Source organism: Mesocricetus auratus, unplaced genomic scaffold (assembly GCF_017639785.1).
Source record: "Mesocricetus auratus isolate SY011 unplaced genomic scaffold, BCM_Maur_2.0 Super-Scaffold_100009, whole genome shotgun sequence".
Lineage (NCBI taxonomy): Eukaryota > Metazoa > Chordata > Mammalia > Rodentia > Cricetidae > Mesocricetus > Mesocricetus auratus.
In genome coordinates this window covers 55,923,065-55,939,217 of record NW_024429193.1, presented here as the reverse complement: position 1 = coordinate 55,939,217, position 16,153 = coordinate 55,923,065, and the positions used below count along the sequence as shown (strand labels likewise).

Here is a 16,153-nt window from a genome sequence, read left to right as displayed (position 1 = left end):
CAAAGAAGTCCTACAGGCAACAGGAGGCCAAAGATAATAGAAGACTGGTGCTCTAAATCTGAGATTTGTCAGGGCTATGTGGCAATTTCCTCCCAAATAAAACTGATTCTGGAGGGAGTCAGTTAAAACACAAAATATTGCAAAAGTAGGTGAAACATTCCATCCTACAGGAAAGTTCCTTAGTAAGCTAAGGAAGTAAACAACTCACAGACTTCAGGAAGTCCCTGAAACTGACTAGATTCATTGGCTGCCACATTCTGCAAGGATATATAAGCAGTAAAGACTGGTGAGAGATACTCTCAGACAAGATGAGCTTCTTAGAAGAGGTTCAGGGTGGGCCACCTAGAAACAGAGATCAGACAAGCTGTCTAGAAAAAGCAGGCAAGCAGAGCTGCCTGAAGGAAGCAGAGATGCCTAGAAGAGACACAGACCACCTATGTGGCCTCAAAGAAAAAGTTTCCAAGCTGTTGAGCTGCCTACAAGTTGTAATATATACTTGAAGCTCCAGCATTCATGAGCTCTTGCCATGCTGGGGTGGGCTTTGGTGATACAGCCATCTTTAAGTCATTTCTGTTCCTTCACCCACTTTTCTCTAAGTAATCACAATAAAATTCATTGATTCACCAAGTTGGACTTTGGTGATATCCTTACTTTAGTCTGTCCTGGTTCCCTACCTAGGGTAAGATAATATTCTTCATCTCCCCAGAAATAGTGTCACACAACAGTTAGAATGTAGACGGTATTTCACACCTTAGAACTGGGAAGAAGGCAAAGAAAACCAGGGATAAAGAGCAAATTCATAAAGACTGAGTACAGCTAAGTGAGACTAAAGGAAAAGTCTTAGAAAGCGAGTGTTTCAAGAAAAGAAACAGATGTTGAACTCACAGCTGAGGTTCACAAAGTGGTTGCTGCATTTATAGAACATGGAGATTCCCAGTAACTATGACCATTGTGATGAAATTCCAAATTTTTCTAAGACATCATTTTATCCAGAGAGTATACTTGACAGTTCAAAATGGAATGTGCCTTTTCTTCAATTTTATTTATGACTACCATAATCAGTGCGAGTGTGAGGGTATGGTTTGAACACATGATTGAGAACAAGCTTCAGGGGCTGCTTCTCTCCTTCCACATTGGGTTCTAGGGACTGAACTCAGGTACTCAAAGAAATGTGCTGCAGAGAAAACACAGGAACAGAATATTTTGGTGGAAAATAACACTATGGAATGGTAATGTGTCATAGGGCAAAGTTACAAAGGAGTATCGTTAAGAGTTAGTGTTTGTCATTAGGAAAGATTTCTTAATGGTAAAGAAGCAGTCAAGTGGAAGGCAAATAAGCTCCAGCATCATGTCAGACAGTGTGAGGGTTGGTTTATTGTTGGTCTTTCATTTTTTAAATTTTATGTGTGTGGTTATTTTGCCCCACATGTGTTGTCTGTGAAGCATATGCATGCAGTTCCCACAGAGGCCAAAAGGTGTTAGATCTGGGACTTGAGTGAAAATGGATGTGAGCATGAACCCAGGCCCTCTGGATGAGCACCCACCAAGTGCTGTTAACCTCCAACCCATTCCTCCAGACCCACTAACTGTATTTTAAAGTAATACTTTGCTTGTTAAGGGTTTTGCACTTTGATGCCATGTGCCAATTTCTTGATTTTCTATAGATACAAGATAGGATGGGGGGGTGGATGATAACAACTCACAAATACAATTAAAGGAAATGAAAACAGGAGAAGATGTAAGTCTTTATTTGGCTCCATAGGTCAGGAACTGTGTTTTTCTATCTATGAACCCCCATTAGGGTTTACTGATGTAACAAGTTACTTAATTCATGGGAACTGATCTCAGTTTTATTATAGGTCTGCTCAAACTCTCCTGGGCAGCTGGCCTGGGGGGAAACTGCAGAAGTTAGAGATCTAAGCTCTAAGACTAACATCACTCGATGGTCTGGCTTCTCTACGTGAACCGCTGACTCAGGGCTGCCTATCTGTCAGATCTAATGAAGCACTCACTGCAAGAGTCTTCTGATACTGGGATGCATTTTAAAGCACACTGGTGGCTCACACATTCAGCTCAGCAGATCAGGCCATCTGAGGGGATGTTCTAACAGAAGCTCTTTCTAGAAGCAGCTCCAAACAGAATGCTAGAATACAAGCTAGTGTGAAGCATTTTCAAACATGGTGCCTCATAAATATCACCCCCACAAGCTTCAGACTAAACAACTCACCAGGAGAAATAGCAGAGGCACAGAAGTTCAACACTTTATTCAAACTGTTAAGCAGGAAAGCCAGGGTTTGCACTGTAACTTCAAACATTATACTCATTCTAATCCTTCCACAATTTTAAAGTTAGTAATAGAAAACTTAATGAACTGATAGTGACTGGTTTCCTAGATGGGTTTCAAATCATTAAATGGCATAGGCTAATCATTGTAGGTAAAAAATGAGAGAACTGAAGTAAAAAGGGAAGAGAACTAATGATTTGCCTTTAAATTTAGGTTACTTATGATATTCTTTTAAATCTGCTGCCAAGTCCTTATCCTGGGAGTAATTACTAGCAATTACTCTCTGATTGCTATGTGCATATCAGACATTATCATCACTCTAATTATAATACAGTTAGCCAAAGCTGACTGGTTAACTTTCAGTTCAATTAAATGTTTGTTTTACAGCATATTTATAGATATGACAGATGTATACTGCTCAAAGATAATTATGGAATTTGATACTTTCCAGAACTAATAAAAAACATACAAAAACACAAAAAAGAACAAATCAGACAATTTAGCAGGGATTGCAGCTGCTAGTGGAATATGAGGCCAGCTTGTGAAGGTTTTAAAATCTGTCTGCCAAAACACCCACTGAACAGCACTTTCTCTAGCATTCTCAAAATTAATAATCGCTGACGATGAATATATTACAAAGTAGTTTCAATTTATTTTGTGGAGAAAAACAGTGGCAAATGAGTTCTCCTTTTAGATCAGCCCTTTTACTGTGGTGATCTATACATAACACAGACGGTGCCTATGGCATCACTGTGAAGTGTGCTAGTCAAGGATACTAGTTGCAATCAATAGGTGACCATGATCGCTAACTGTTCCTGAAACTTTAGGACTAATAAAGAAAAGAAGTTTATTTAGTTCACAATTTTGAAGATTCAAGATGATAGTGTCAGCATCTATTCAACTTCGCTGAAGGCAATCTGACTATATCACAAAATAGCAAGGAACTGGTAGACAGAGGTGGGCTTACTCTGCAACAACCCATCCTCAGAAAAGCTGCCTCCTCCACAAGACCAGCACTATCCCCTCCGAGGACAGGGCTCCAATGACCCAATTACCTTGTGCCTGAGTACCACTGTTAAGTGTTTCAGTCAGTGACAGCAATTATGCTCACAGAGAGAGGTAAACATGACCACTACCCATTCCTGGAACCTTTACACATCCTAAATGTCCCACTATATTACTACTGTCACCCTCAGAACAGAGCCTCTAGCAACTGAACCTCTAGAAGACAAAGTACATCCAGGGCAGCCCATTTCCAGATCCTGGCTTCTGGGACACTGGGATATAAGCATCTGGGTCTGTTTTTCATGCATTTGGTGGTTATTCATTAGGGAATTCTGTTTGCCTTCTTGGAAACTGCCAGGGTTTTATCCTGGCTGCAAGGTTTCCAGTTCCCACCAGAAATGATAAGTGCTCTAATTTCTCCACATTTGCCAAGGCTCACTTGATTACAGCCACTACGTTAGCTGTGAAATGGTAGGTATCTCACAGTGGTTTTCATTTGCATTTCCATAAGGACATCAGTTTTCATTTACTTATATTCCATCTGCACGTGTTCCTGGGAAAAATAACTATTCAAATCATTTGGTCTAGTTTTCATTTATATTGCCTTCTTGTTGAGTTGTAGGAGTTAATATATTGTGGAAACATACCCTTACCATATATGTAATTCTTGTTTGGTAGGTAATCTCTAACTTACAATAGTGTCCCTAGATGCACAAATGTTTTAAATTCTATTTAAGTCTAACTTATTTTCCTATATTTATCTAGTCTTGGCATCATATTAAGGAATCTATTGGCCTGTCTAACTTACTTTCCTATATTTATCTAGTCTTGGCATCATATTAAGGAATCTATTGGCCTGGATATTCATCTAAGGGTGTTATAGTTCAAGCTCTTTGGTTGTATTTTTAAAATCCATTTTGAAATCAGCTTCATAGATGATACAGCAAGAGTTCATCTTCAATCTTTTTCAAGTGTTTGTCACATTTTTTCTTTATCACTTATTAAAGAAAAAGCATGTTGATATTTCAATAGTGAGCACAGCTACTTCTCTGAAAGGAGACTTTCTACTGTCAGGTTCCTAAACCAATGCAATTTCTGTTTTCTACCAGAATTTGAAGGCAGGTCTCTATTCCTGAAGACACCATACTCTTCAGACAAAGAACTTTGCAGGAATTATGCAGGAACTGGCAGGGAAGCCTCCTCTCTGGTGGAGTAGCTCTCTTAGTATTAAATGGTATTATTCAAACTTCCCAGGTAGAGAAATAGGGGTAGTCCCACCCACCTGTAATGTCAATGAACCACAACAATGGCTAGACCCACAAGATAGTCACAGTGGTACAATAGTGGTACTTTTACCTTGGGAACAACCAGACAGCTGTCTAATTGGACTTAAAGTTTGCATAACAGGAGGGAATTCATGTCTGGTACTGTAAACCTAGCCAATGGCTAGAGAGGTCACAGATCTGAGAGAACCTTTTACTGTTAGGTTCCTAGACCAATGGAATTTTTGTTTTCTAAATATTTATCCTTGTAGCCACAGAAAAGTGTAGCTTTCCCTCCTCGTGAAAAGATTCATTTTGCAACAGAGACTATTACAGAGATCCACAAGCAGTCAAAATGCAGAGAGTAAGTGACTGTGGGTGACCAACCACACATGAAACATCTACAACATAACACCTACACCTAAGGCTAAGAGAAAATCATGGAAAAGGAGGTAAAAAGATTATAAAAGCCAGGTGGCTGGGGCATCTGCTGTTAGATAATGTCCCCTAGACATGACAAAGAAAATATGCCCAAGAACTTTCAAGACCATCACAGTGACAACACTAGTTGGCAGGCCAATGCAGACGGGAATTACAAATGGTCCCACTCCGAGATGAAGAGCTATAGGCAGTCAGTGGCTACTATGAGAGGAAGAATCAGTTTCGTTCAGAGATGAGCTCCCACATGAGTTGTCCAATCCCAAGGGTCAGCCCTAGTCACATGTACATAAAAGCAAAACTAAAGGACACACACATTTTTATACGTATGTATGTATGTATGTTGATACATGTAACAAGTATTTCTAAAGGAGATATCATGAATGTGGGAGAGGAGGACATGGGGGGAACTGGAGGAAGAAAAGGAAGCAGAAGTTATGAGGAGGCAGTGCTCATGTATAAAGTTCTAAAAAACTATTAAAAATAATAAGCAAGTTTAAAGCAGTTTCATAAGTGTAATAGTAATGTTTTAAGTGCTCAACAACTGCCTATCATTTGTCTACTGATTATACTCATATTCTATAATTATAGAAAGTTCTGCTGAATAAAAAATCTTTTAGAATGTTTCAAAATTATTGCAACTGTAAACAATTCCTAGGTTCAATAAATAAAGTTTATAGCTCTTAAATTTTCCCAGGGATAAACTAGGTAATTGCTAGATTCAAAAGGCTCAAAAATATTAACATTGTTTGAAACAGTAGGTATACGAGGGTTTTAATTTGCTTTCCCAATCTTATAGTTAAAGAACTATGCCCCTGTTCAAAAGCACATTTATGATCATGGGCACAGTGAAATGGAAAAGACAAAGGTATCAGGATAGAGGTCTACAGAGACTGTCTTTGCAAATACTAGTACAGCAAATACTAGTACGGAAAGAAATGTCCCAGCAAGTAATCTCCAAGCACCACTTACTGTCACACCTTTAGAGCTAAGCAATATTGGATCATTGATTACCTATGTTCTGCTTTTCTGAATTAAGTTTTCTTACCTCAGCTTTCTTTGAGTGATTATCTATTTCTTATGATCTTAAAAGAAGTCATGATATAGAAAGAATATGAAAATCATTTTCCAAATATATTCATCTTCTTATTATAAAATTTGCCTTTTAATTATTATGAAATGTAGGCTAACCATCATATATGGCTAAACGGACACCTTATGCTTCTGGCAACCATTCTTTGGTTTTTTATACTTTTCATTGTAGACACTGAAATAGTTATACCATATAAAAATATAGAATGGCATAAGATATTGTAGAAACTGAATCTAATTTTCCCATAATATTAGAAATTCCAAATCTTAACACTTTAAGGGAGTAAATTCTACAATCTCATTCATTGAAATTACTAAGTAGGCATCCAATCCAGTCACTCATCTCTAGCATAAGAAAACTACATTTTGTTTTACAAATGCAGTTTTCAAAACTATTTCCAATCAACAAGAGCATTAGCTCTTGCATTTTCTTAAGTAAAGAGGAGAGTGAACTTCATGCAAAGGCCTAATGGAGAGGGGAAAATACAAGACTGGGATCTAAAGCAATGTCCTGACATGAAGCCTACAAGGCAATCCCGAGCAAACATCTTTCATCTCCCAGTATTCAGACTCACGTGGTTTTCACTGGCAGAGCTAGCAGTGCTTCCAATACTTAAAATTAAATGACTGTTAAATTCATCTCCTCATTACACTATTGCTAATTAAAAAAAATAACCCAAAAGTGACCTATTAGGGGCAAAGTTGTTACTTGTATTTATTTAAGTTTCTTTACTTTTTAAAAGAGAATAGAATTTATAAAAGCCTGAATTACTAAAATTATAAATTCAACATTTCCATATGAGCATTTACTGTTTGAGATTCAAAACCTTCAAAGAGGAATTCTAAAGCCCTGATACTATTAACCCCTGCAAACAAAACATTTTCCCACAAGGCATAACAATTCTACAAGTTTCATATTAACTTGTACACTTCTTTATTACATTGTGTAACACAAATAATAAAAACTCAGAGACAAAAATTGGAGTTCAAGCTGAAGATCAGGAAAGCAGAGCAGCCAAACACTACCACTTACCTCTACCTCAGACCTGAGGTAATCTGTGATAGTCCTGTCTCCACAAATCCTCAGACCGCAATCCAGACTACACTGCTCCTCACCAAATCTCAGACTCCTAGACTGCTCTCTGAGATTGCACAGAGCTCCTCATATACTCTCTAGGATTAAAGGCGTAAGCTCTTTTAGACTGATTCACTCTTGTGTATCTCAGGGTAGTCTTGAACTCACAGAGATCCATTTGCCCCTGTTTTCTGAGTCCTGGGATTAAAAGAAGTGTGTACCACCACTGCTCAGCTTTTATAGCTAACTAGTGTGTCTGGCTTTGTATTCTGATCAGTAGGCAAGCTTTATTAAATCATAAACAATATATCACTACAACATTGATCATACAGTACAACCACTTCCAGTGTTTCTAACTACACATGTAGCTTGAGAACCCCCTAAAATCAGATGAATAGAAATTATTTTAATATCTTTAGTCTCATACAAAAGCCTAGTAAATAACAGATGCATGATACCTTTTTCTTAAATGAATGACTAAACATATAATAATTTATATAGTTACATTTATTCTGAAGTACTCTTAGAAAGTTATCTCAAGCAGTGCTCTTATTTACAAGATATGATTAATTACTATGCATTATCCTTCATAACATATTTCAGCCAAGTACTTACAGATACATGAAAGAAAAAATTCTTGTGAGGCACCTTACCAATGCTTCCTTTATACAAGTAAAAACTCAACTTAAGCAGCTTCAAAAGATAAGAACAGAACCTAATGGACAGAGCAGTATTAATAGACAACTGATCAGGCCTAGGCAGGGAGTTTTAACTTCACATGGTACACCACACAAGCAAAGACTTTTCAAACAACCTTTTTAGCAAGTCAACAACTGCACTAGAAATACTTACACTGACCCCAGCGCCCTGTTCTTGGATTTAAATAATTTGGATAAAGACCATTTGGGCGTTCCATTTTCTGGAGTAGTTTCCGAATGTGCATGACCTAATCAAAATGAAATAAGAATGTAATGAAGAGAAACAGATGTCACCATGGCTTTCTACTAGCCCGAGCTCTGTGGTTCTTCCTTCACTGGGAACCTACACCCACCTTCTATCTTGTCAAATATGGTGGTCAGGAGGTCCTTAAATGATTTGCTAATTTTATCAAATGATAATAAAAATAACAAAAGAAAACAGCTCACAAAACATTTTAAATTCTCACAATCTATTATACAGACTTGATCATCAGCAACATCAACCAGATATTCCATATATATCCATATATATATATATATATATATATATATATATATATATATATAATAACTTCATAGAAATGGAATAAAAAACTTCTATGGAAAGAATTTGAGTTTAATAAATGATGAAGTAAATGAAGTAAAAATTCAAACTGCTAGGATTTAAATACCCTCCCAATAAAATATTTCCCTAAATTCTTAAAGATGTACTTGAGGTTAAGGGAGGAAAAAGAATCACAAAATTCATTTGGAGGCTGATGATTTTCCCCAAAGACTGCCTTCCACCTGGTCAGCTCTGATAGGTGATCTCAGATATGGGGAGCAGGCAGTGAGGCAGGGAAGGTATTCTATTTCATGAATTCTTGGGGTTTTTTTGAAAAATTATATATACCTAAACTTTTGAGTAGGTAACATACCCACACTGCCTTACATAACTGATGACCTAGAATACACTCTTTCTCATAGGCATACATACTTTAGCTTTGTGAACTTGAGCACATTAATAGTTTTACCACAATGATTTTCATCATCTTCTCTTTAGCTGGCTTTTGGTATGGCACCAAAAAGCTCAAAAATGCTACCTATATTTCTAGATTCTTTCATATGCAAGGCCGCCATCATGCACAAGTACAATGTGAATAACTCTACACAGTACTTTTAGACACTTCTAAATGACATTGGGAAAGATGAGAAACTTGGCTTTTTGACATCTGAAATTATGTCTAATACTTAATTCTGTGTTTCTCAGTACATTATTTCATTCTCACTGTTTTTATTTTCTCTAACAGCATTTCTCAGCTCTGACTTCTAAGTCATTCCTTCCATATTTCAAGCCCCATCTATCCCCCCGTTGCCTCCACTTTGGCCTTCTCTTTGGTGGTAATGTTTTCTTCTGCTCTGACACTGATATCACATCTTATTCTATTAGCATTTTATCTCAGTTTATATTCTTATTCTACAAAAATTGCGGCATGAGGGAATACATGCTTTTCTTACAGTGATATTTAGTCAGGATTTTTATTTTTACTTTTTCCTGGTGTTTGTCACATTTCATGACCGTTCCCTCTGTTCTGATGAATCTTTATAAATTCTGTACTTACAGCTTTTAGATGAATTATTCATCATCACTCATCAACTCCTTCCTTTTGGGGGAGGGGAGAACTCTTAAACTCATCATGGAGTCCACACTGGTGTAAACATATTCATTTGCCTTGACCTTATGAATGGCAGGGTTAGAGATCTACACTACCACACTGACTCTCATCTGTTTTCCTTACTCACCTATTCACAACAAAGTTTTGACATAAAAGACTGAGAGTGAACACAAATGTTAAGTGTGGTTTCCAGCCTTGCTTCTCCCTGGCCAACTGAGATTGGAGGCTAGCACTGTATGCCACAGAGACACTATCACTTCTTCCTTCACCGAAGCTGGCACTGTGCGACTGTTGTGAGCATCCTTCCCTAGCTTCTTAGCACCATCCTTCCTTCTAGCTCGAGAAGTACTCATGGACCTATGACCCTATCCTCACTATGAACTTAGCTCCACGGATTTTAAATTTGTGCTAAACACAAGTTTTGTTCCTACCACATAAGGCATCTATATAAAATGACATGTTCTTATCCTTTGCAGCTGATAGAGACAGAAGCTAAGGATTTTAAGTCTACACTAAAATTTATAGCCCCCCCCCAATTAAATATTTGTTTCTACTGAACTTGAGAAGAAACAAAATAGTCTTGTCCATGTTAAAGATTCTTTAAGGACAATTAACTGGCTAAAACACCATAATTATAGAGTGTTGGAATGTTTTGGGTTCAGAACAAAACTATCTTAGAGTATATTTAGCCCTCTTATTAGCCATTCCTTGCCCACCTCTGTGTGTAACCTAACATTCTTGCAACTATTAGGTCCTCTTGAAATGTCCTGACAGACCACTGGTTTCTACCAGCCCAAAGGCTAAAAGTGCTACCAACCTATCAAATAACATCTAAGAAAGAGATCTCCCCACTTTGCTGTAACTCATATATCCGATGTTCCCATTAATATATTTTAACAGGGGTCTTCACTATGATTTTATTGTGTTCTGTTACTATAAAAATTTCATGAAACTGTTACTCTGTTGAAACAGCAATACCCCGATTCTGTGTTGGGGCGGGGCCTAAGGCTGTTCATATTTAGCTCTAGAATAAACATACCTCTTATACCTTTTGAGGGGAGAGCTGAGTTTTGCATTCACAGTAGTCATTTACATTTAAATAGTCAGAGTCCTAACACCTAGATATAGCTCAGTAGTAGTGACAGCAATCAGAATGTGCAAGACTCTGGGCAATGAGAGATCTACTTAACCAAAAAGGAAATGAAAAAGAAAACCCTCCTTTCAAAACAAAAACAAAAACCACAAAACGAAAAAACGAAGATTGTCTTAAAATATCCAGTAAAATAATCACATACTCTATGAATAAGCAGTATTTTTTTCTTTCTTTGCAATTATTAAGCTTTTTAAATTTTGTTTTTTGGTTTTTTGTCTTAGCATGTGGGCCAGGGAGTTCAGAACATGACAAAAATGGGGATAGAACTTTTTTAACAAAATAAATAGCAGTCATAACTTCTCAATAGATACTTTACATATATTAGAAAAAGAAAGGAATTTTAAAAAACAGAAAACAATAAAAACCAAAGTCCTGAAAAACATATTAAGTACTAAGATCTTTTGGGAAATTTATTTTTATAAGAGTCTTTTATAACTAACCTTTTTGTAGTAAATCAAGTCACCAGTCAGGTAGCTGAGGTGGACAAATTCCATATGCAATGTGCCAAATTCAGCCAGAATGCTGCTACCTGCAGACGCCCAGCCCCAGTTCCGACCTACTCCACTGAGAGAAAGGGGGATAAAAGAGACAGGATTGAGGAAAGAGCAAAACTTTTCTAAATGAACACATACATCTTAAATAGTTCTTAAAAACTATTATGTTTAACATAATAGCTTCTATCTTAATTTTTGTGTATTAAAAATTTCGAATCAATAATACAGCCAAGTTTTAAAAATCAAGACAACATAAAAAATATACATCAAATATATTTTAACCATTTTCATTTCCTTTATATCACCTAGTTCTATAATCACTTTTCACCAGCTTCTTACACACTCAGAATTTTTATAAGGAATCCTTTTTTTTTTTAATTTTCTATCTCTTATAAACAAAGCATAAGCAACATGCACTAACTTCTCTGACTGGGCACTGCAGTCTTGTATTGCTCCTTAGTAGTCTTTCCATAACAGTTCACAAATGACAGTTATCTGGTGGGATTTTAATAGCTGTAGAGAATTCCATGTAATCAATGGTTCTCTTATATCTTGTATATTACTCTGTCAATTTAATATGCTAAACTCTAATGGCCTGGATTAAGAACACACAAAAATCTATATTAGGACATACATAGCACTATCTTTTACAGCTCCTTCATTACACAAATCTATTTTTTCATTAAAATTATCAGAGGCAAATACCACAATCAGATTTTTCTTTTATAGCTAGAAGTGAGATTCAAAAAGGGAATGTAGACATAGTAACTGGGTAAGACAGACATTCATTCCCATATTTAGCAAAAACTAGCTATGCAGGACAGACATCCATCAATATGACACATAATATATCTGCTCTTGTAATAAATAAGACCATTGAAATAGGGAAAGCTACCATGAAGAAATAGTTGAGAAACAGAATACTGAATACTAAAGACTAGGAAACACATCAGAAGAAAGGCTTTTTCCATATTATGATCGGACAAAGTGTTTATGATGTGACGAAATGCCAAATGTGTCCTAATCACAGAGGAGCCTGTGATGAACAGATCTCCAAGAAGAAAACTCCCAATGAATGGCCTAGAGAGAAGTGAAGGGGGCTCGTTGTAGCTAAAGTTTAGAAAGTCAATGCTGTAGGATGCAATTAGAGAGTTGGCTATCACCCAAGTCATGCAAGAATGCTGTAGGACCATAGTAAATTTCCAGGGACTTTATTTTAGTGTGATAGAAGGGCAAAAGAGAATCTAAAGAATATAGTATACATTCTAGGAATAAAATATAACACTTACAGATCAATTAGCTTTCCATTAACTAATGAATTATTCTGTTGCTAGCTATAGACACAGAACATAGCCAAGTCCAAAGGTCACCATGTAAAAACTTACCAGCTAAAAGTAACAAAGGAAAACACTATTCAAAGTATATTAAGACACTTTTCAAAGTACTAAATTCTAAACAAGGTTTTTTTATCTCTTATTTCATAGACAGCACTCTAAAATATAAAATTTCACCCATATATATTCTAACTCCAAAGAGTTGAAGAGTAACCCAACTTAAAAAAAAAAAAAGTGAGTTGCCCCAAACTAATACCATTAAATTTTTTTCCTACAAATGTTATGCTTTTTCAACAGGTCAAAGGAAGACATTTAAAACGCTTTCATATATAATAAGAGAATGTAAGTAAGAAAATGTGCAGTGAATGCTAATAAACAAAACATTTAAAAGCAACATGACTTCTCTCTCCGCTAAACTAAACATCCACAAGACATTAAAAATGTTTGATGGTTAAATAGTAATCAATTTAAGGTCCCATAATTACTTTAAATTGTTCTGATAATGGATCACCTACAATTTTTTTGCTCAAAATACAAACAAAATCTTTATATATTTAAAGAACAAAGCTTCTAGTGAATTACAATTTTAAGAACAAAGCTTGCCAACAACTTATAATCATATTTATCCCATCAAAATCCAAGAAATTAACTAAATAAATGAAAGTCATTGCACAATGTACAAGTTTAAACTCAGAATCCTGACCACTAGGAATAACCATTTAATGGAGCTCCAACTTTCACTCAGATATATTAAATAGCTATACATTATAATATGCAAAATTTTTAAAGTAGAGATATGACATTTAAGCAGAATTTGTGCTACAACAACTATACATACAACGTTTTTCAAGCTCAGGTAAGGATGGAGGATATTAATGACTTCAAATGTGGATAAACGTTTCCTTAACTTTCTTATAAATAACTTTACTTTGGAAATAGTCATAAGCAGAACTATTCCACAATACATTATTTAAAATTTTTAAATTGGGGCTGTGGAATGGCTCAGAACCCATGTGGCAACTCACAACCATCTCTAGTTTCAGTTCCAAGTGTTCAATGTCTTCTTCTGGCACCGTGGGCACCAGGTACACATGTGGTACACATAACAAAACACACACGTAAAATATTCATATTTTTAAATTACTAAATTATTTTAAAAGCAAGAAAGTAAACATTTATTTTAATTAAAAAGAAGATAAACACATCTATAAGGCCACCAAAAGAAAAAAATTACACTGGAACAGTAGAGCACCAAACCCTGCAAAAACAACAAATAACAGGAACAACACAGACCTTTCAACAATACCTTTAATAACAGCTCTCTGCTGCCTGCAACGAACACACCTTACTAGCAATGACAAAAAACAGCTGTAAAGTGAAAGAACGGAAAAGGATACTCTAAAGAAAGGGAATTAGAAAGTAAGCAGATCCAATTTTACTAAAATCTAACAAAAGAGAGGCATTGGCTGAATTTTTTCTACTTAATACAAGTCTAGACATCTGAGAAGAGAGAATGTAACAGAGAAAACACCTCCACAAGATTCGACAGTAGGCAAGTCTGTGGAGCATTTTCTCGATTAGTAATTGATATGGGAGAGCCCAGCTCACTGTAGGTGGTTCCACGCCTGGGCAGGTAGTCCTGAGTTCTAAGAGGAAGCAGGCTGAGAAAGCCATGAGGAGTAAGTCAATAAGCAGCAGTCCTCCACGGCCAGTGCCTTGGGCTCCTGCCTTGAGCTCCTGCCCTAATTTCCCATCATGGTGCATTAAAGCTATACACTAAAATAAACTCTTCTCCAAGTTGTTTGGTCATGGTATTTTGTCACAGCAATAGAAACCTGACTAAGACAGACATTGGTACCAGTTTTGTGGGATATTGCTGATTTTGATGAGAAATGTGGAAGATTTGGAATTTTGAGCTAGAATGCTCAGAGCTCAGTGAGCCGCTGAGGGAACTTAGATGATAATTCTGAAAACAGTGCAGGTGATGGAGCCCTGACTTGTGGAGTTTCAAAGTCTGTCGGGGTTGTTCATGTACTCTTTCATATTAGTAAAGTGTGGTTCTAGTCAGTTGGGACTGAAGAATCAGCTGTGAGTAGCAGGAAAGCTAAGACAAATTTCTGTGTTTCCTCAGGCTCAGCACACAGAGTCTGTGGTCCAGAAGTGGTCAACACAGCACCTCATGTTAGCTCAAAATGGGGTTCATTACAAGGATAAAAAGATATTTCAGCATATGCAAATCAATAAATATAACCTATTAATAGTGTTAAAGGTATGGACAACATGATCATCTCAATGCAGAAAAGGCATTAACAGAATTCAATGATAAAGGCCATATACAACAAACAAACAATGCTACGATTAAACAAAGAAAAAAAAGCATTTCCATTAAAATCAGGAGTGAGACAAGGGTGTCTACTTTTCTCTCCTCCCATTTAACACATCCTTGACATCTTGGTTAGAGAAATACAATGAGAGAAATAAGACATACCAACAGGAACAAAAGAAGTCAAATTTTCTCTGTTTACAGACAAGAAGATCTTATACATAAGAGATCTAATGACTCCATCATGCACTCTTAGAACTGACAAATACTTTCAGCAAAGTAACAGGATACAAAATTAACATGTGAAAATTAGTATCTTTGTAATATATAACATGATGAGAAAATCAGGAGACCACAATTCACAATGATTAAAAAAAAAACTAGAATAAACCTAGCAGAAAGTAAATGTTTCAATGATAATTTGACAACACTGAAAAAAGAAACTGAAACTACCTCAAAATGGAAAAAAAATCTTTCATGTTCATGAGATAATAAAATTGGCATCGCAAAATGGCTGTATTACAAAAAATGACCTTATTTAACATAATCATCATCAAAATTCCACTAACCCTTTTTATAGAACTAGAAAAAATCCTAAAATTCATACGGAGGTACAGAGTACAGACAGCCAAACCAATCCTGAGCAAAAATAATCATATTGAAGGTACTTTGATTTTTTAATTACCCTATAAAACAATAGTAACAAAAGCAGTGTCCTATTGCCACAAGGACACAGGCCAATGGACTAGAATAGAAGCCGCAGAACTAAACCCACACATTGAAACCTGTATTTTTTTTAAAAAGATGCCAAAAATATGTGTTGGAGGAAAATTGTACATATACATATAGAAGAATGAAAATAGATACATGCTTCTCATCCTGAACAAAAATAAATTCAAAATGGATGAAAGAAATTCTAAACCCTAGTGCTAAGGAGAGAAAACATTTCAAGATATAGGTATAGGCAAGGACTTCCTGAAGAGAAGTACTGCAGCATCCCCCCCCGGGGGGGGGGGCTCTGCAAGAACTGACAAATGAGATCGTGTTAAAGAAAAAAGCTTTCATGCCTCGACACAGGAGGCATCAATGAAGAGACAGACTCCAGGACAGAAGAGAATCTCTGCAACCTTGGCATCTCATCAAGGCTAACACCTAAACTGTAAATGAGAATTAAAAACTAAAAGCCAAACAACAACACGGGTGTGTCATTTATATACAAAAAGCAAGTATTCGGGTGCACAGTTATCAAGTCAGTACCTGTAGAGCATGACTCTGTTCCCTCTTACTGTAACTCTACATTCTTCCTTCACCAATTATCTCACTAAAGATTGTTTACTTGT

General features: G+C 36.3%; 1 protein-coding gene across 1 annotated transcript in view; it reads right to left on the bottom strand.

The window, feature by feature from the left end:
- Man1a2 (mannosidase alpha class 1A member 2) overlaps nt 1-16,153 on the bottom strand; it is a 110,956-nt gene that overhangs the window by 33,848 nt on the left and 60,955 nt on the right. Inside the window, exons 7-8 of the mRNA XM_040752147.1 lie at nt 11,103-11,226; nt 8,009-8,102 (exon numbers count right to left, since the gene is read on the bottom strand). Coding sequence (XP_040608081.1) covers nt 8,009-8,102; nt 11,103-11,226 — 218 coding nt within the window. The remainder of the gene's footprint in view (nt 1-8,008; nt 8,103-11,102; nt 11,227-16,153) is intronic.